This window comes from Salvia splendens, chromosome 3, assembly GCF_004379255.2.
Source record: "Salvia splendens isolate huo1 chromosome 3, SspV2, whole genome shotgun sequence".
In the NCBI taxonomy this organism is placed as follows: domain Eukaryota; kingdom Viridiplantae; phylum Streptophyta; class Magnoliopsida; order Lamiales; family Lamiaceae; genus Salvia; species Salvia splendens.
In genome coordinates this window covers 1378692-1400498 of record NC_056034.1, presented here as the reverse complement: position 1 = coordinate 1400498, position 21807 = coordinate 1378692, and the positions used below count along the sequence as shown (strand labels likewise).

General features: G+C 35.6%; 3 protein-coding genes across 6 annotated transcripts; all 3 read right to left on the bottom strand.

The window, feature by feature from the left end:
- Window positions 1-359: 359 nt before the first annotated feature.
- Window positions 360-8605, bottom strand: LOC121794216 (protein FLX-like 3). 4 transcript variants are annotated; one of them, XR_006049249.1, is made up of 6 exons: window positions 8559-8605; window positions 6846-7386; window positions 6614-6753; window positions 4856-4935; window positions 4615-4766; window positions 360-1236 (listed from the first exon to the last, which is right to left on the bottom strand). XR_006049249.1 is itself a non-coding variant. In XM_042192287.1 (6 exons), the coding sequence occupies exons 2-5, from the start codon at window positions 7373-7375 to the stop codon at window positions 4698-4700; spliced, it is 819 nt and encodes a 272-aa protein (XP_042048221.1). In that variant the 5' UTR covers window positions 7376-7386; window positions 8457-8599; the 3' UTR covers window positions 360-1236; window positions 4678-4697. The 4 variants fall into 4 exon arrangements, 1 of the variants encoding a protein (XP_042048221.1); XR_006049247.1 differs by having other exon boundaries at window positions 8457-8599; XR_006049248.1 differs by having other exon boundaries at window positions 6846-7375; window positions 8457-8597.
- Window positions 8606-9292: 687 nt separating this feature from the next.
- On the bottom strand, window positions 9293-11670 carry LOC121793589. Its single transcript, XM_042191620.1, has 3 exons — window positions 11513-11670; window positions 11217-11366; window positions 9293-9768 (listed from the first exon to the last, which is right to left on the bottom strand). Exons 1-3 carry the CDS (start codon window positions 11556-11558, stop codon window positions 9449-9451), a joined length of 516 nt encoding a protein of 171 aa, XP_042047554.1. The 5' UTR covers window positions 11559-11670; the 3' UTR covers window positions 9293-9448.
- Window positions 11671-14489: 2819 nt separating this feature from the next.
- LOC121794215 (DEAD-box ATP-dependent RNA helicase 20-like) lies at window positions 14490-18594 on the bottom strand. Its single transcript, XM_042192286.1, has 10 exons — window positions 18410-18594; window positions 17996-18270; window positions 17037-17216; window positions 16714-16875; window positions 16408-16562; window positions 16205-16297; window positions 15697-15782; window positions 15362-15588; window positions 15016-15246; window positions 14490-14709 (listed from the first exon to the last, which is right to left on the bottom strand). The coding sequence occupies exons 1-10, from the start codon at window positions 18463-18465 to the stop codon at window positions 14651-14653; spliced, it is 1524 nt and encodes a 507-aa protein (XP_042048220.1). The 5' UTR covers window positions 18466-18594; the 3' UTR covers window positions 14490-14650.
- Window positions 18595-21807: the final 3213 nt, after the last annotated feature.

Below are 21807 nucleotides of genomic sequence, written 5' to 3'. Positions count from 1 at the left end.
TAATGCCTACAAAATGTTATCTCGAAGTACCTCAATTGAGATTTCATTTTCTAGACTAATTTTGGAGTAGTTGGACAATGAAGTCATACTCCATCGCAGTAAATAATACTTCACTTGTTAATTTTTTTTTGGACCCATTAATTACCGATTTCAAATTTATAAAAATAGAAAAGAATAAAAAAACATACTCCTATTACAGTTCAAGACTATCTACCAAATAGTGCACCATACACATTCGATTTATACAGAAACTGATAATTCAAACACAAATAATCTGATAAAAAAAATATACAAAGCCAATGGAATGCCTTCCGATCATGTACAGTGAAGAAAATGGAGAATTAAACAAAACTAAGAGCTTGAGAACAATATAAATCATATCAAAACAGAGAAACCATCCCCACAAACATACAGATAATTTTATTCTTACATAAGCAAATCTAGTGGCTACGTATACTGACCGAAAAGCTTCTCTACCCAGAAGGGCAAGAGCGTCGCTAATCTAGTTCTGTGATCGCGGTCAGAAAGTATGATCAAACGATCAATCATGTTTCAGAAACAAAAAATGAAAAAAAGAAGAAAATAACAAGATATCATCATTTAGATATTGAGACAATCCAAGAAAACTGCTACTGTTCAAGCAAGATACTGATCCATGAAGACTCCAAATATTCGAGAGGAATAGCAAAATGTTAATTTGGACAGAGCTTAAGGCTAGTATGAGTATTGAATAGATTAGACGGCTAGAAGCGGCACGTTAAAGAAAAGCACAAAACCTTGATCAGTAATAAAAGAAATCACAATAAAAGAGAGAACAGAAGAAAAAACTTTGACGACTGAAGAAATATAATTCGATCGAGTGCACTTCATAGAAAAAGGCTATAATTTATTTCACTACTATATTCGTGAGTTCCAGAATTTGTATAATAAACTGCCGTACAGTATTAAGATTATTACGCTGTTTACTTGCCTTAAACCTGCCTTCCGAAGCATTCCCCAGCAAACTTAAACTATGGAACATGATCCAGCCCCTTGAGTAATAATAAACGACGCACTTAAAGCTATTTTTTAAAAATGATGTGAGGGTTATTTACCTGAGTACCAAACTCAAAACTGATTTCTGAATCATAGAACATTTGCAGACCTAAATTTTAGAACGAGGAGAGAACTACTTTACCTGATACACTTACCACACATCCTGGAGAGTTTTTTGTAGAAGCAGCAATGACTCCTCATCTGCAAGAAACCCAGAAGCCATTAAAACAATTCTTAAGAAGAAGAAAAGAAAAATAAGAGACTACACAGTCCACACTAGAGAAAAAGATAATTTATGAGTAAGCATAAGGAACTATAGAGAATAGATACATGACATGAAGATGTCAACTGAGATATTCATAGTCTCACACTATACAGCATCACTAAGAGTCTCCTATAAGATATTACACAGAGTCTAATTGTGTAATACTAGAAAACTCCTCTCTCTCTCTCTCTCTCCAGTACAAAGGAGCACGACTGAACAAGCTTCCACCTGGATCTATACTTCCATCACAGCTTACTCATTATCATACAACTGTCTCAGAGATGTGAACTTCATCATCAGTTTTCAATCGCCAATGTAGCACCTTTCAACCAAGATAAAGCACTGGCACAATCTATTGAAGACCATAAGCTATATAAAGTCAGGACTTCTTGACTATGATATCCTTTGTCATCACAGAATATGACAACATGCTCACAGTAGCTACCAAACAATGCTATTTTAACCAATCCTGTGATCAACTGAGAGATCTAACTGTACCATTCAACTTATCCTATATTGATAATGATGACATGGATGAAAACTAAACTAGTCAATCTTGCGACTATAGATTGAGAGCATGCTGAGAGACAATTTTCAATCCATTTGCATAATGGTCAAACTCATTTCCAAATAGAAGATCCTTGGCAGGTAAAACTGATTAGTGAGACAATCAACCTGCAACCAATTCATTTGACTGAACATGTTGAAACCGCATATATAATTAGCCTCTGGATATTCCAGTGTAGGTACAGTAGAATATAACCATCATTGTTCTTATAAACCTTGTAAAGCATTTTACAGGCTTATACGTGGGATAGTGATTCCCTTATCCAGTTCATATTCCACAAATCAATGGCTGATTCCTTCCCCAACTCATGCAGTAAATACAGATACTATCACAGTCAAACTGCGTAATATTCCTCTAGAGCCCAACTAAGATGCTGGAAAAACTCTAGGTCATTCAAATTTCCAAAAAATGCCAGTCCACTCTGTAGTCTGTACACCTCATAATTACTACCTAACTACAACACCAACCAGCCACAGATGCAGGTAAGGGTGCTTATCAAAATGCCTAAAGTGAGAATCTCAAACAAAATTTCTTCCCTCACATGGCTCACTTCTCATTCTCACTATATCCCGAGCCAAACTGAACATTCTTATGCATAAGAAAGCACTTTCTAAGTGCCATTATCATGGGTAACCTCCTTCCATTTCAAGCCTGCTGGTGTGCATCACCTCACCCATGTATCTAATTTTGATAATAATGAATGGAGGTAAACTAACCACAAACTTTGCATAGCATGGCTCTCATCGAATATCTGATTTTCTCTCCTCTATCAGATTATATTCAGCATAAGGAACAATTTTAAGCAAGAAGTGACACTAAACTCAAAGAAACAACTTGTCATTGGTCAAGGCAGTTCCAGAACAAGAGCCATAAAGCATAAGAATGATTTTAGGGGGAGGGAGGGTGTACTCACATCTTAAAGCACCTGAACACAAAAATACATATAAATTGCAAACTAATCAGGAGAGGCAATACCCAAAAGGTGGAGGACGTAGTACTCAGCTTTCATCATTCAGCCGCACATCACCATCAGTTTTTCCATCCTTGCTGAACCATTCTGATGCATAGAAGAGCTTGCTCACTGAGGACTTGAGATAACTACTTTGCTAGATAAATATATCGCCAGGAAACCATATAGAGGTTTACTCATCTGAGAGGATACTATAACCTACATCATGTCAATTAGGCGGGAGAGCACGACAAACTATGGATTGCTAATCCGAACAAAATAGGATATATAGTGACAAAATGCAGATCCAAGTGAGCCTTAGAAGAATGTATATTGAGTTTTTTTACTTTTAATACTCTAATTCCACCAAGATATCACATAGAGATGGCTTAGGAAATTTTTGTTTAACACTTCTCAAATTCTAATGAAACACTTTCTAATCATTCCTAAAAATAAGGCTGGTCTACATACCTAAGAAATCAAGTAGAAGTTGCAAACAAGATACTTCTATTGACCAAAAAACATACACTGGCAGAGTTTCCCGTTCCTAGTAAAATCAACAGACACAGCAACAACCCCTATAAACTTTCCAAGTTTCATTGCAGTGTTGTCACATCCTTAGCAAATTGTCAACATCCGGCAACAATCTCAGGGGAAAAGATGACAGTCCCTCCATCAGCAATTAGGAGTCCGAATTGAGTTCGGCACGGGTTTTAAGAAATATAAAGGAAAGTGGGTGAGAAAAGATAGTGGAATGTAGGTCCCATTTTTATACTATTAGTTTTATAATCAAAGTGAGTTTAATGAGTTAGTGGAATGTGGGACCTACGTACTATTTATAGTAAAAGTGAACCGATACTCCTAATCGATGGCAAATTGGGACTCCTAATGGCAGACAGAGGGTGTACAATCTAATAGTCAAAACTCAACTAGGATCACAGAGAACCACACCGAAGTCTTCCAGTCTTCCACTGCATCCCACTCATTGATATTTCACTCAGAAGACAGAGGGTGTAAAGAATAACTTAGTTCATACTACATCGGTACGTTTCTAGGCATAGGAAATTATACACCAGCTAAGAGATTCCTCCACAGATGATCAAAAGATAGTTGTGCTCTCGGGCAACCTTATCGAAGTAAAAGAAGATAAGTTGCGAGAAATAGCAAACCAATCATCAAAAACTCAAACAGAAATTTGATCTCAATCAGATCCATTTGAAGCAGAAATTACAATATAAGTTTTAAATGATGCTGAGATAATTCAAGAAGCACCACAATGTTTACTAATTCAATATATATTCCCTGTCAAAGAGAGGTCTATCTGACTCTAATCTGAATGAGCTAATTCGTAGAAATAAGACATCACACAATCACAACTAATTAAACCTGGAGAACACAGTCATCAACAACTTCTGCGAGAACAATTCAAAAACTAATTTCAATTTTTTGACAATGATGACCAAATTCACCATTATAAGAATAAATATTTCTCCAAACCCATGGAATCCTACAATACAGCAACTCAAGCTCTAACACTTAAACAGTGCCACATTTATCCAACTCTTAACAACCAACTCCACGGATGTTTTGAATATGAAACAATCAGAAGTAGAAACCACGATGGGAGAGTAACAGAAAAAATATAAAGAAGAATGAAGATAGTGAAGATAGCGCCAAACATGCTACTGAGTCCTGATTATAGTCAAAGGAAAAGTCAAGATAGAAGCCCACTCTTCTATACAGATATTTAAAGATGACAAGTAATATAAGCATTAAGCTACAGGTTATGATACGCACAAAGTCAGTTTTTTGCCCTGTACTCTATTGGGCAGCAACAATGCTTGCAAGGGACGCTCTTACACATAATCCTCCACATATCATCAACGGCGATTCATCCTTGGTTTTTCATGGCCTCCCCAGGAAGCAGAACTGGAACCATATGAAGGACCCTTGTGTAACAAACATTAAAAAGTTAACGACGTGATAATTTAAAGATATAAGTCAAATTATTGAAGTTCCTGTTTAGTTGCATCCACACCTGGCGAACCCCATATGCGTCGTCATAAGGGGCAGGAAAATTGGCATCAGGGTTTTTGTACTTCATTCCATAGGCCCCACCTTAGCAATGTAGCAATTATATGCAACAGAGTTAAAATAATGGATAAGGCCTCAGAGGGACAGAAATAGTAACAACTAATAAAACCTAATGCCAGTCAGTATACTTACACGCACACAAAACACATACTCCCTCCGTTCCCTCATAGTTGAGGCGAAACTTTTCGGCACAGAGTTTAAGAAAGTAATGTTGAGTGTGTTAAATAAATAGCTAAAAAAGTAAGAAAGAGAAAAAGGTAGAGAGAATAAAGTAAAAAGTGAATAAAGTAGAGAGAATAAAGTAAGAGGGAGTAAAGTAAGAAAGAGAAAAAAGTTACTATATATGGAAATGACTCAACTATGAGGGAACTTCCGGAAATGGAAAAATGACTCAACCACGAGGGAACGGAGGGAGTACTTATCCCTAGTAAAATTTATCAACAATTATAAGTTACAGTCAGTAAAACAAGACTAGAGTCACAATCTAAGAGAACCATAGCATATATGTTTTAGCTTCTGTGACCACTAACTTGGTCACTATGCAATCTAAAAAGATGCGCCAATTTTCTATTATGAACTGCTGAAATGTACCAAGACCAACAGAAAAAGGGAAGAAGGCAGGGAGGAATTCTTCACAAGTCAACACTCACTACATGTAGGGCTGGGAATTCGGTCATCGGTTAGTCGGTTAACCGAGAACCGAACCGAAAAAATCGGTTCTCGGTTAACCGATAACCGATTTTTTTGGTTATCGGTTCGGTGTCGGTTCCCATATGAAGGTCATGATCGGTTCTCGGTTATAACCGAGAACCGATCGGTTATAACCGTAAAGAACCGATTGGGCTTAGTTGATGTAATTTAATTATTTAAAACTGGCCCAAAGACTCATTTTACTATTGAGCCCAAGTTACATGAAGCCCAATATATCCCCAAACAATTACTAACCCTTCTCCCACAGTCCGTCAGTCCCACTCCCAGAGCTCCCTCCCACACCCTACCCCGCTCCTCCAACACGCCACACCCGCCGCCGACTCCCACCCGCCGGCGACTCGTTCCGCAGCGACTTGTTCCGCCGGCGACTCCTTCCGCAACGACTCCTTCCGCCTGAGACTCCTTCTTTAACTTAGGTGTGTTTGACGGAGAGTAGTAAATCAACTACTGTTACTCTACTGACTAATATTAACAGCAGTAATTTTGTTTTCTCAATCTATTTTGTTAGAGATTTCCACAATTTCACATGATGCTTATCTTATTTAAGCTGCACAAATCTATACGTATATACAGGATAGACATATTAATCATCAGTTAATTAATCTGGGTTAATTTTAAAATGGATATTAAACTCTAGTGTTATGTATTAAATTGATTGATATTAAAGTTTAATTTATTGTAAAATAAGTACTCCTATTAAATTTAATATTTTTATAATGTTTATAATTTAGATGACTTTCGAATATGATAAGCAGAGGAATTTTTTTATCAAAATAATTCAGATGACTTTCGAATATGATAAATTGATAATGGCTTGCTCATTAATCTATTTGGTGACTTTTTGTACTTTTTGGTTTCCATGAACTCATGCTAGATATAATAGGTTCAAGTTTGCAGTTGGTTTAAAATTAGGACTGGGAATATACTAGAATTAGGACTTTAATGCATTTACTAAAGAACCTTTAGTGAAATGAAAGAAGAAAGTATCAACCTGCATTCCATGCTCTAGCATTTGCAAGCTCAGCACGCAGCTTCTCAACTTCACGAGCCATGCCGACCATGTTCTTCTCCATTGCCTGCCTCTGTTCCATCAGCTCAATATGTGCATTCTTTTCAAAATCGACAGCAGTTCTGCATGTGAGAAGACATAAACTTAATCAGAAGTAGCCCTAGCTTCTACACAGTGCAAGAATTTCAGATAAAAAGTGGTAGCAACGGCAAACCTAGCTCGCACAAGTTCCTGATGCAGTCCGTCAATCTCATTCTTTAAACCAGGAATTTTCTGGTTTTCAGCCCGAAACTTAGCAAGTTCTTGAGAGAGACCCTGAATTTGCCCTGTTAGATCCTGCCTAATGGCATTCAGTCTATGAATCTCATCACGAAGTTTTGCAGCCTCAATTTTTAAAGGCTCAGTAGCCCGAAGGTCAGCATCCAACTTCAGAACCCTTTCGATAAGCTCCCTAGATTGGAGGTCTTGTTCAGCACGCATATCATTAATGCCTAGATTCATGCGACGGAACTCTTCCCTCGCAGAATTTAAATCTCGTTCCAAAGCAATTCTGTCCTCAACCAGTCTCCGATTTTCATCTAGAAGCCTCCGAAGCTCAACATGTCGAATTTCAAGTTCTTCCTCTAACAGAGCAGGATGAGGAGGTATAGGCCGGATTAAAGGGCCTCGAGGGATATGCTCCTCTGGTGGATAGCCGCGTCGGTGGCCAAAAACTTCATGAGGAACTCGGTTTCTTCCCGCCATCTAAACGGTCACTTTAAAACAAGGAAAAAATGAAGAAATTATAATGCTGAAACAGTAAGGAAAACTTCACTAATAGAAAGTTTTTCATAGTATGAACTTCTTTAGTTGGATAAAATCTACTGTGTAAACGCACTCAATAGTGAGCTTTTAGAGTGTTTACACTTAGCTCACGTGAAGGAACAACAAACATTTTCTATCCAAATAGAAAATTTCCATTCTTTAATAAGGACCAATTTAATGCACATAAAAGTATAATATATATGCTCCATGTGAAATAATGCCTCGATAAAAAATGAAAATCCAGGAACTTAGTAAGGACCGAAATGGAACACCCTCAGTTCAAATCCGGGAACTTATACAGTAAGATGAACACGTGTACGGCTGTACGCCAAACCCTCCTTTAATGTATATACCGCCAGTTCCAACTCAACAAATCACCTGTAATTAATTTCCCACGTTTAATTTATATACCGCCACTTCCAACAACGAATCACCTGTAATTAATTTCCCACCTTTAATTTATATACTGCCACTTCCAACTAAACGAATCAAATCACCCATATCTAATCTGCCGCCTTTAATTTATACTACCGCCACTTCCAACTCAACGAATCACGGAATTTAATTTGCTTAGACGAGTCCAGAAAATCTAACTACAAACACGTGCAAAAAAAGTACACATCATCTAAATATCAGATTGTAAAAGTAAGTGTAATCAAATCAATCTACGGTATAATGAACCCTAATTATAAAATTCACACGTTTACCCTTTAAACAAGAAATTGTGAGCATCGAATCACCCTTAACAAATTATAACAAAAAAAATACATGAACTAACAACATCAGACAACAATCAAATACCACCATCCCGCCCCATCCACCCACGATCACATGAATTGTATAATCTAAAAGTTGTTTCAGTCAAACGAATTCTCCAAACAGTAATCATCGACCAGCTCATTCAACAACATAAATAATTATACACACAAAAATAGAGCTAAAACAACAAATTAAACAACAAATTTCAAAACCTATCTGAATTTTTTTTAATTAATACAATAAAATCAATGAACTTTCTTACCTTAAAACGGGAGAGGAAACAAAAAAACTCAAAAACTCAGCTATAAAAACAAACAACGGTAGGGTTTGAAGAAGAACTCAATTTGATGGAACAAATTTTTACCAGGAGCTGAGCTGGTTTTGTTGTTCAGCAAAACGACTGGGTTGAATTCCACTATTATTTTAATAATAATAATAATATTAATAATTTATTTAATTTCATCGTGAGATTATGGGCCCAACTCTATGCCAAGACCCATATCTGTTTTTCTGCTGAAATTTATGTAATTGGGCTGGAAAATATATCATGAAGATATGTGAGATGTCATTTCATTATAATAAATATTTTTTATTTCAAATTTATTCTTTATTCTTTTTTTTACTCAGATGAAAAAAATAATTTTGAGTTCACCAAGCATTTTGTAAGGAAATAACACAATTGAGAAAAATTGAATTTTGGTTTTAATATTTAGGTTTCAAACTTTGTAAGACAATCCAAATTTCGTGATTTACCATTATTATCTTAATATAATACTCTCTATATTCCATGTTAATATAGTCATATTCCTTTTTGTGATGATCCAACACGTTTGATAATGAAGTTTGTAAAAAAATCACAAATTCAAATTCTTTTACTTTAATTATCTCTTTATCTTTAGTCTCTTATCAATTTTCACTCTATACTTTATTCTCTATTCAATTATCTACTTTATCTTCATTCTTACTACTTTATTCTCTCTTCACTTAATATATACCAAACATTTGATAGTATTTCCTAATTCCCGTGCAGACAAGAAACACATCATTATCCTAGACAGAGGGAGTATACAATATGAATCATTTGATAACAAGAAATCATCATCAAACAAAGCATTCAATTCAATTTTCATTAAGAAATGTTTCATAAGTCTTGACTATGCTAACCACAACAATTTTCTTCTCAAACTGCAGGCATTGCCTGTGAGTTTTTGGTTTAGAAGGAACAGATTAAGCATTCCTTGTTGCAGAAATTTGTCAGATTTTGGGGAGGGACTTGGCTCGGATTAACTGTTTAAGAATGGCTTTCTCCTCATCAATGCGCTTTTTCTCTTCGGCGTCTCTGGGCTTCGCTTTCCTCTTCTCCTCCAGCATCCATTTGTATAGCTCACGCTGTTGTTCCTCCGGGATTGGTGGTCGTTGGATGGGCTCTACAGCAGGTGAGGAAGCAGGTTGTTCGGTGATAGTACTCGCAGTCGCAGTGGCAGAGGTTGGAGACGATGATGTAGAAATTGTAGGATCCTCAGCTTTCTTCTCTTGCGGTCCTACTTTCAACACAGTCCTTGCGAAAGCATAAGCTGCACGACGTTTCTAGGTCAGAATAATCTGGTAGATATGTAAAATTGCCAAAGAGTCTGAAGGATATGAAACAGGAAATGGAACGATATACATAGGTTAAATAGATATGCAAGATGCAATAATATTTAGTTCTTATTTCAGTCAACATAGATATCCTGTGATCATTCGAAGGCACAACAACTCACACGCAATGTTCTCAAAATGAAATGGAATTGGGAACGCTAAGCTATTGTTAAGTAGAGATAGACAGTCGTATTAATAGAAGGGAAGTATGTCAAGATGGTCCACAAATTGATGAGCCTAAGTGTTACATCTTCTAAAAAGCGAGAGCAATTGCAACTAGCATCTCCTCACTTTTCACAACTGAAACATATAGCCACACAAGTACAGCAAAAGGTAAGACCTACTCAGCAGTCAAAAGAAAGACTGTTTGAAAAGATAAAGCAGCTAAGCACTATCAGTGTATCACAATTGGCAGACTGAGTTAAATTTTATACTCCTATTACATCAAAAGAGGACCAAACACTCTAAAAATAGTAAGATAGCACATTCCTTCTCTATAAATTTGAGAGAAACATCAAAGCTAGTTAGTGCATACACAAGTTGAATTGAAAATTGTTGTCTTTCCATAATATTGGTATCATATTCTTGTGCAAACTATGCCAAACTAGTTGCAGATAATTGCGCTCCTAGAAGGAAGAGATGGTAGTTGTTATGAATTTGGAGGATGAGAGTCAGTATAAAAACCATGCTTACTACATATACTGTAACTGCAGTTCAATGAGTTTCACCATCAAATCTTGTACAGACTATCCTATTATGACAAGAAATTCAGGAATATTTAGGCACTGATACAGCTTCAAAGTCATTTCTATCTAGTTCGTTGAGGGAAAAAAAAATGACAATTGACAACTTCAATGCGGACATCAGTTCACCATCAAATCTTGTACAGACTATCCTACTATGACAAGAAAATCAATAATATTTCTCCACGAATACAGCTTCAAAAGTCATTTTTATCTAGTTCTTAAAATTCAAAGATCACCAGACAAGCAAAAAATCCTTAAAAAACTTAAGCAATGTAGCCCATGCCCACTCCTTGCACATAATACTGATTTTAATCCACTACCTCCCTCATACATAATATGGATCAAATAAGTACTAATAACAGCAAACGCCGAAGATTCAAGTAAAAAGATGTCACAAGCTGAAGCAGTACAGCTACGTTATATGCATCTGATAATGAAGAAATGAAAGCATTCTCTAAACTAACATCACGTTGCGGAATTAGAAACTACCTCAATCTCAAACGCGCATAAATTCATTCTCGCGCAAACAACGATAATCAATAAAAGCAAATACGAATAGCACAACCATTTAGACGATGATACAAAGCCAAAATAAACAAAAATTTAGCAGAAACTGAGATAAATAAATAAATCAGAACCTCCAACAGTTAAACTGAGAACCAACGCAATCGTCTTATAGAACTTAAAGCGCTGGAAAGTCTCCTTAACCGGCGGCGTCGGCGGCAGTGGCGGAGGAGCTGTGGCTCCCGCTGACGAAGAGGATGTCATTCCAGATGCCTTCAACTGAGCTACACAAGCAAAAAGAATACGATATTACTATTAGTAATCAGAACAAATCGACGCCAGCTGATTAAAATTGCCAACCATCAGGTCACAAATCAAAACGAAAAGAGTACAGATAGAAGATATCACTGTTAATATTGTGAATACATACATTTTTTAGGTTTGTTGGTGAAGAGCTTGGGGCCTTCGTCGCTCATTGTTGATCTTATTCTTCTCCAAGTTTTTCCCCTTTTGCTTGTTTTCCCTTCTGTTTCAGGTGAAGTCTCGCTGTTTATTATTCTTTCCTCAGTCCGTGGGTGTTGGGGTTGCTTTCCACATCGCGACGACGTCGTTTGCTATCTACAATTTTATTATTTTTATTATTATTGATAATCGGCATTAGTATTCAGAGAACTTTAAAAATAAATAATAATTGTAATATCTTCATAACAATGGGTTTTTTTATTTACAAATTAGAGAATTATCGATAAAAAATTGTTAAGTTGAAAGTGAATTTTAATAATTGGACAGGCTCAGTTTTAGATTAACTTATTGTTTACAAGAATATTTAATTATAAAGAGAAAATGGATGTCAATTTTAATGTTCTTCACCAGCACATAAATTCGAACAACTTTCCCATTTAAGTATAATAATCCATTCTATATTATCAGTTTATCACCAACAATTCCATTGACCATTCAATTACTCTGATTTATGACTTTAATAGTACCATCATACTATCATTTAGATATATTGCATAAATTAATGTTTCCTGATATGACACCAACAATGATAAATCAAAGAGATAAGGAAAATGCATTACCTGTAAATTACCCCCCCCCCCCCCCCCCCCAAAAAAATTGAAATATCAATTTTAACCACAGATTTCCACATCTGAACTAAACAATACCATCACAAGTCACAACAAAGCTTCATTTCAAAATTGAAATATTGACTCTAAATTCTGGTTCTAAACATCACCAATGGGATTTTTAGTGAATAGAAGAACTGCTCAATGTTCTTCATGAGTAAGAAACTTATCAGAAAGTTGTGGAGGGACATGTCTTTGACTGTAACTGTTTCAGAGCTTTCTCCTCATCTATGCAATATCTCTTCAGCATCTCAAGGGTATAGGCATCTTCAATTTCTTATTCACCTCTAGCTTTTACGCTGTGGATGTCGATCTAGAACGAGTAATTTCTTCAGGCACTTTCTCCTCTGAAGTCTGATCTAGAGCTAGTAAGTTCTTCAGCCACTTTCTCCTCTGAAATTCTCCTATCTCTTAATGTAGTCTTCACAAGAACATAGGCTGCACAAAAGGCACTCTATCAGTCCAGTTATCCGGGCAGTATAGTAAACTTGCAACGCATAAAGTAAGTTAGGAGATGGTTCTTCATAGCCCAAATATATAAGCAGAGATACAATGCTGAGATATATCTTATATTAGGTGCTCATTACATCCAAAAAGGCTTTATCCTAATGATAATCCAAGGATACATTAGTATGTCGGTACGTATGAACAGAAAGGAGTAAATAAAAAACCGATTCTTGGGAGTTGCGACAAGTATCAGCCATCAGAAACTACAGAAACTAATCCACATGGAAATGGTCGAATAGGTGGAAAGACTAATGCTCAACCATTTCTATGCATCATTAAAGGTTGTAAATTTGTAATAGAGATGCATAATCATAGGCCATGGACATGTCTCTCCCTACAGTTTGGGGCCCAAATAGCGACTCCGATGAGCCATTCACCAGACAAAACTACAAGTTTTCAAATGTCAAATGCTAACCAAGGAAACAAGAGTACGGAATATAAATTTGCAAAATAAATCTTCATATAAAAATAGCGAGATGGTTCCTGGACGAGACGGCTTTACGCTGCCCATGGTACATTTCTAGAGACACTACAGGTAGAAACTATCATCAACGACAAATAAGCATGAAGCATGGGTGAAATATTTAAAACAAAAGCTGTCAATCTATGAACTCAAGGTTTGCATCTTTGAAGAAGATGTGAGGTAATCCTAAACAGCTACACTCATAATCTTCGGTGATCCAACCGATCACAATAGTCTTAAAACGCGCGTTGCTGTATATCCTAATTCGCCATCAATTGTTAACATACTTTCCGAAGCAACCTTTATTCATAACATTCACACAGATTAAGGTGACATCACTAGTCCACTACAATACACATTCTACACAGAATTATCTTCCTACATCTCCCTGAGGCTTTACAATCTCGAAATCTCAGGAATACCTAATTTCACATGATCATATCTACTGATGTACACAATTAAAACGCCACATATCACAAAGATCAACACACAGCGATTGTGTAACTCTGAGGTTTCAAATCGACACACACATAAGAAAATCAAATAAATAAAAACCAGGCAAATGCAGATACACAATCTTCTTAAAGGAATTAGGGGAAAACCTCCGATGGAGAAATTGAGGGCCAGCAAGAGTGGAACGATAACCCTATAGCGGCTGCGGAAGAACCCCTTGGGACGTTGTGGGAAACGAGGCGGCGGAGGAGGACGAGCCACAGATGCCTTCAGCTTCGCTATCACGAAATGAAAATAAGATCTATCAGAATAAAGCACCAAAATACAATCCCCATCATTAACTCGTACGATTAGAAATCAAAAAACAGAATGATTTTGTCCCATGTATACATTTTTTCGGTTTGCCGGCAAAGAACAGAGGGCCTTCACCACCCATTCTTCTTCTTCACCGAGATCTATGCAGAAAATCTAAGGGGTTTGGTAGGGTTTTGGCCATGCTAACGACGTCGTTCCAGGAGCCAGGTGACACGTCATCCACAAAACAAGTACTGATTCGAAATGTAAATTCTTAATCTACGGTTATAGTGATAATTATTTTATTGATGACTTTGAGATAAACGTTTAGATGATGATGATGATGATGATGTTGATGATAATAATAATGCATTTTCTGTTTAATTATCTAAATACAAATTCAGAAGGGCCAATTAAAAATAAAAGAAACTTTAATTTTATTTGAGTTTGTTGGGCCAATTATGGATATTGAAATTAGTTCATTTTCGGTCTATTTCGTGATAGGTGAAATGGAGTATAATGTTGGGATAATGAAATCTACAAGGAAAGGGAGGTGCGAATACAAAATGAGCAATTTAAACAATATTTATGTTTATCTGAATGTAATATGATAATTTTTGTTTCTACACGAATAAGTTCTGATCAATGTTACATGAGGATAGATTGCTGATGAACTGCTGCACTTTCTTCAAAAGAAACCTTTTAGTAGCATTGTTATACTTCAGTTCCTAGCGCGACCGCCACCATATCCCCTTCCCCGATCTCGAGAACCACCATACGCTATCATCACAAAGGGCAATAATTAGGACTCTTCAGTAGAACTTAAAATCAAGGTTGAATTAGGAAACTATTCAATTCAAAGTTCAAGAAAACTAGCAAGGACTTTCATACGGTGGAACTATCATGTACGACAATAAACTGAACCATCTATCCTCCTTACCCGGTTCAAAACAAAATTACAAGTCAACCCCAAAAGATTACTAATGCTCAATGTTTCAATCTCCAACTGAACAAAAGGCACATGCTTCAAGAACAGGAAACAAATCACATATATTGTAAACATTATTTGGAAGAGATGAAGCGAACCTGGTGGAGGAGGTGCACCACGTCCCATGGAGACCAGTTCAGGACTGACCTTCTGTCCAGCCTCTTCCAGGATATTAATGAGGTCCTTCGCAAATCTGGCATTAGCAGCAGTGAAGAAAGTGTATGCAGTACCTTTAGCACCAGCCCTTCCAGTTCTACCAATACGATGAACATAATCCTCTAGAGATCCAGGAAAGTCATAATTGATCACGTATTTCACATCCTTGACATCTGTAAGTTTCAAGGTGACTCAGGAGCCATGCAACAATTCTTCCCATGTGTAACAATTTTCTTATAAATAGATTTGGAACAGAAAAAAATGTGATCTAGATGGTCCGAGATATACCTAGACCACGAGCTGCAACATCTGTAGCAGTCATTATGGGACTCTTCCCGGCCCTGAATTCTGACAGAACCCAATCTCTCTCTGCTTGACTTTTATCTCCGTGAATAGATAGTGCGGGCCAACCATCCATGCGGAGCTGTCTAGTAGTCTGATCACACCCTTTTTTGGTGTCCATAAAAATCAAAATGCGGCTACCATCCATTATGTCCTCCAGCAGTTTCACTAATCTAAGGTTGTGATACAGTTAGAGTTAACCAGCACAAACATCTGTAAGAAATCCTTAGGCTTGAATTTCAAACATTAAAATGATAAAGGGAACGCAGATTTGACCATACTTGTTATATTTTTGACTTTCTGATACAATATCAACATGCTGGCGAATTGCATGGTTGGCTTTCAAATCTGGTGACCCAATAATTACCTGTTACCACATATCACCAAGCATAAGAGAAGAACGAAGAAATACAATTAAAATATTATGAACTTGTAACTTGAATAGTTGAACACTGCCTCTAATAAGGAATGCTGAATTCAAGATCCATCCAATTAAACACTGCTTCACAAAAATTGTACTTTTAACTTCCATCCTGATCCTATAAAGCAGTCGCTAAGTTGTCAATTCAGCACCCGCCTTCAGACTACTATAAATTCTGGTTATTACGTGATGTTGATATATAAGAGAAGGTTAATCCATGCAGCTTTATACAAGCCTAACTTATAAACTATTCAAACTCTCAGCAGATTAGATTAGGATTTATAAGTGACGTAATAAGACTCTGCCACACAATAGTTCCAAGTTTGAGCTGCAATTTTATTACATAAAGCATATAGAAGAGCTCTTACTTTATATGGATTAAAAAGGGACCTCCTAGCAAGTTGCTCGACCTCCTTTGGCCATGTGGCACTCCAGTACAAAGTCTGACGATCTGGGCGGATCTGCACAAACAAATCAAAACTTAGAACGTCTTAATCACAAATTCACATATATTAGTGTGTCATCATGCACGTACTATTATAGTTGACCATTACATCATAACTGAACAAACCTGATCAACAATTTTTCTAATCTGAGGCTCAAAACCCATGTCTAACATCCGATCTGCCTCATCCAACACAAGGTAAGTCACCCTTCGCAAATTTGTATGGTGAGATTCCAACATATCAATTAGCCTTCCAGGTGTAGCAATGACAACTTCAACACCTATAAGTACATTAAGCCAGGAATAGGGACACTGATTATGGAATTTCAACTATAACAGAGTTAAAATGAAAAGGAAGAAGCAGAAGGGAATACCCGATCCATGAACATCACGATACAGTAGTAAAGTCACCTTGAGCTTATCACCACCTACCTTTCTGGAGATCACGAACTTGGGGTCCCTTAGGGACCCCTCCGTATATGCATGTATTCTTAATCTTTGAAGATGCACCAAATTTAGTAGCTTCTTGTTGTATTTGAACAGCAAGCTCGCGAGTTGGAGCTAAAACTAAAACTATTGGACCATCTCCCGGAGCTAGCAAAGAAACACAAATTCACAGAACATGTCTATCAACCAATGAGCAACTAAAATAATTGAAAACTACAAGATAGATGAGTACATATATCCACATATGTGCCACATGAAGTTGGTTACTGCAATCCAATGTAATTAATGAACAAAATATCATGCAATACCTAAGAATGGCTGTGCATTAACGTGAACAATAGCAGGTAAGAGATAAGCAAGTGTCTTCCCGGACCCTGTTTCTGCAATACCAATAAGATCCCGTCCCTTCAGAGCCATAGGCCACCCTTGAGCTTGAATAGGTGTAGGTTCAGTAAATCCAGCCTTTTCAATTTCTTGTAGAACATATTCTGTTTCACAAAAAAAAATGGCTCAATCTATGAAGGGAGGAAAAGACGTCATACTACATAATGCATGAAAGAACAATTATATGTAGTTATTCTAGTTGTCAAACTATACGGGAGAAGTCGGCCATAGCAAGCTGAACAAAGGCCACTAACTTCAACCCTAAATGATTAATGATTTCATTCTTTACAGGAGGCCAAGTAAGTCCACCTAGGCAGCACAACTACAATTTCCTAGTCTGTCTTCAGGATTTTCAGGAGCACCACAGTACACAACCATTTTGATGTTAAAATAATACTGGAGCTATGCACTAAACATATTTATCTGCCAAGATACCTTATATCATAGATCCTAAAATTCGCTTCAATCTTGCTAAGGGAATAACATACTCCGTACAACATTCTAAAAGGTAAACGAGATTCAAATAGTACAATCACAAATTTGCAAGACCAAACACAATATGTAAACCTGCTCAATTTTTCCTACTCATCTAACAATTACTCAAAACTCGCTTGATCTAGATCCAAAAAACAAATACAGAAGCGTGGACACATATACATATAAGTACATTTATCAGAATTTTGCTCTGAACATCCCCATAACCGGCCACGATAGGTCTATAGCTCCCAAACGTGGCAAGAGTATCAATACAAATAAATTGAATTTAAGACACTAAAGTGTCTCTAGACTGCATATGGCGCCAGACCAACAAAACATACTAACCTACCACGACATATTATCAACTGTGTGGCTCCCATAAAAATAACAGAAAATAGATTGCTACCTGGAAAACCGACATCGTTAAAGCTCTTAACAGGCTTCGGCACATCCTTCCCTTCAACGGTTATCTCGCGTCGCCGCCTATACTCCTCCACGTCACTCTCCGACATGGCGGCAATAGACTGAGTCTCCACATAAAAATTCTTCTCGAACGGCGTCAGTCCATCCAACTCCGACTTCCGCGGCGCAGTCTCCGCCCCGCCATCGGAGTCTCTCTTCGACGAAGACGAGGACCGATAACTGCTGTCGTGTTCTTTCTTATAACCAAACCCCGAATCCCTAAAATTACACACAGAGAAAATACGATAAATACGCTATTAACTTCGTTTTCCAAATTCAGCTGGAGATAAGCTGATAATTATATCGAGCAAATGCGTATGGATTGAATTAAGCAAAAACACCAAAAACATGTGATTACCCGCGGCGCTCACGGTAAGAGCCTGGGTCGGCAGAGCGGCTGTCGTAGCGGCTCATGGTGCGCGTGTAGCTCGAGGTCTTCAGGTGAGATTTGCGAAAATTGAAATTAGGGTTTGAGCGAGCAAAATTTGGGAATTGTGAAATGAGAAGACAGAAATGTTGGGAGTGTGGATGGATTATTTCTCAAATTCTCGCAGCTATTGGAAACTAAGGAGTTTCGGATTAAGTCCCAAGAGACATATATATTTTCATTCGCACCCCAGACCTTTCTTTAATTATGAGAAAATCTGAAAATGTGCATTTTAACTTGTTAATTGCATGAAAATTCTACGAACTTTCGATCAATTCGGGTTTTGCAATAAGCTCAAATCTGCGTGCAAATTATCGAATTATTGATTTATTTTAAGTTTACAATCAATCAAGATTTTACGCTGACATGGTTTGATAACTTACTTCCATGACATTCTTAGTCGTCAACCAAAACGACTCCACGTTGTAAGAGTGCAACGACTTGGATCTCATACTGTTCATTGTTCAAAGGGATCACCCGTCGTACAAATGTCCTATGTTAAACACCTATTAAATCAATTAAGTTCTTCGAATATACGTGCATATTCTCATCATTTTTATTTTTTTATGTTTTAATTCATTCATGTCCTCGTTTGCTTCAGAAGTAGGAGTTGCTTATGCATCATAGTTTACTCCCTAGTAGTTGATCTTTGTCCATACCTATGCATCGATGACCGCTCCCTACTTTTGTTCCAAACTTTGTAATAAGTAACGAAATAGTACTACTTATAATATTGTGCCGAATTACTATATAATTTCATTTATTAAATTATGTTGTATTAATAAATAATGAGATGTGAAGAATGATATGTAATGAGTAATAAATGGAATAATATAATTTTGTACTACGCCATTTTGATTGACGCTGTAAAGTCATGAAGTATTAGTGTATTACACCATAATCTCAACTTTGTAAAATCAAAACAAATGAATAATTTGTTGATTTACACGCGGCTTTTACAGTTGAAATGAAAAACAATTTGGTAAAAAAATATACATGTGAATGGCGCTTAAAATATCAATTTCCTAAATTATTGATATTTTCACAATCATTCCAAAGAAAACAATAATGATTAAATATATGAGCTATTAGTTTTTATTAATGAAGAGGATAAAAAAATACAAATTGATTGCGCAAGAGAACTCTTCATTGGCTGAAATATTCTCTACTTTTTTTTTGTTATATATTCTATTTATTCCTAGATATTTATATTATAAAATATCTTCAAACTTTAATTACAAAAATCAGGCTTATTCTCTACTTGGATTGGAACATTACATTATAAAAGAAGATGAAACGATTGCACAAGAGAACTCATCATTAGCTATAATCAAAAGGAGAAAGGCGCCAAACTAATTTAGTAAGTATAAATTAATTTTTTTTAACATTCTTACAATATTTATAAAATAGTTATAATTAGAAAACTGAAAATTGAAGAGAGTTGGGATTTAAAAAGGTATAGGTTCGACCAAAGGTTGAAAGCGGCCCTTTGGGCCTGTTTGTAATTGAACTGGTCCAAATCAAATAAATTCGTCACAAAAAAATATTGGAGCTATTTAATTTGATAGTTTAAGAGTGCCACATTAAAATATAAAAAAAGTTATGGTTTATAGATTTTAGGTTTTTTATATAACAAAAATATTTTTTAATAATATTATATTATTTAATCTCAAATAATAGGATATTTATAAAAATATTATACAGATAACATTGCCTGACGATTAAGTAATTTTGATAATAATAAGTATAGAATAGAAATAAAATTGAATAATGGATACATGATCTAGCTAATATGTGACGCTAAATCAACATAATGCTCTTTATAATTATTATTAAAATAATGTAAATCAGGGTCATTTATCTATCATGGTGTATATTGAATAGAAATTTAGCCAGCCAATCAACCCCAAAAGTTAAAGACATTTTGCTTATGCAAATTAACAAAATATATATTGACAGCTCATAGAGGATAATTTCCATTTAGCAATGATGCCAGAATATTGCAATCATTTCTCGAAAAATAGGGGTTCTGTTTGTCTTAATATCTTTGAAATAACACTTTTAAAATTTTCAAAATATCAATAATTATATACACTATTTTCACAATAGTCACATGCAAAATAATCAAAAAGTTATGAGTGGTTATTTTGATCACTAAGCGGAATGAAAAATCATCGCTAACATTAATATAATAAATTGATTTGATTAATATAATAAATTAATATAAGAATGTGAATTGAGTTGCAATTAATCGTAGAGCTTAAATAAGGTAGAGGAAGGCATAATTTTGAATCTAGCCATACAATATATGATTTAAATGTTTTTTTATGATTGAAATTTGAAGCCCATCCCTATAAATAAACTACAATAATACAAAAAGAAAACGACTAGTCATTGTAGTTGGGTCCTATAGTGATGTTAATTAAGCTTAAACATTAAAATGGATCGATCAATCATATGGCTCACAAAATTAAATGAACTAGTTGATGTAAATTATAAGCCTCAAATTTATTAAAAAAAATACTTTTTCAATTATTATTTATTTACTGTAACGAGTTTTATCATATAATATTAAAATTTTTAATAAAATGTCTGGACATTGGATGATTATAGTAATCAGATAAAAAAATCATGTTGGTGAGAAGCTGAACAGAGGAATTGTGCAGATTTAATCTTATGAACAAGGATAAGGTATTATTAATATAATTAATCTTGTAAATTAGTTTTTGCAAAGTTTCGTTTTAAGTTAAAATAAAAAAGAAAAAGAAAAGAGCTTTGACATGGTAATTAGTTAAATTATGACATAAATGTATGCATCCAGAATTTTGAAATAAATAATGAATTAATTCAGATCAGTTAGGCTGTATAAATTGAATTAAATACGAGTTCAATAATTATGATATAATGACTTGTTTGGAGAGTATGTTATAGGTAGGCGCAATTATGCACATATAGTAATAATGGGTTGTTTGTTATTATTGGAATATTTTTAATTGAACAAATGCTTATTTTAATAGTATTTTTTAGTGGGACAAACTGTTTCTTCCCGGCAAACTGTATAGGCAGAGCCATACTTTCAAGAATAAAATAAAATTACCTCTATTTAAAATACCCTTCACTAAAAAAAATGTTGATTGCCTTGGTGTGATGGTGTCTACAATCTTACTTTTATATCATATGATAATCTAGATAAGGTCAATAATATACATCACATTATATAGGTATTGCGAGCTAATAATTAACTATAAATGTTGCGAAATTCAAACTCGTGACATTTCAATCACAAACTCATTTAGATTAGCAGATAAGATACCTTAATCACTATTTGG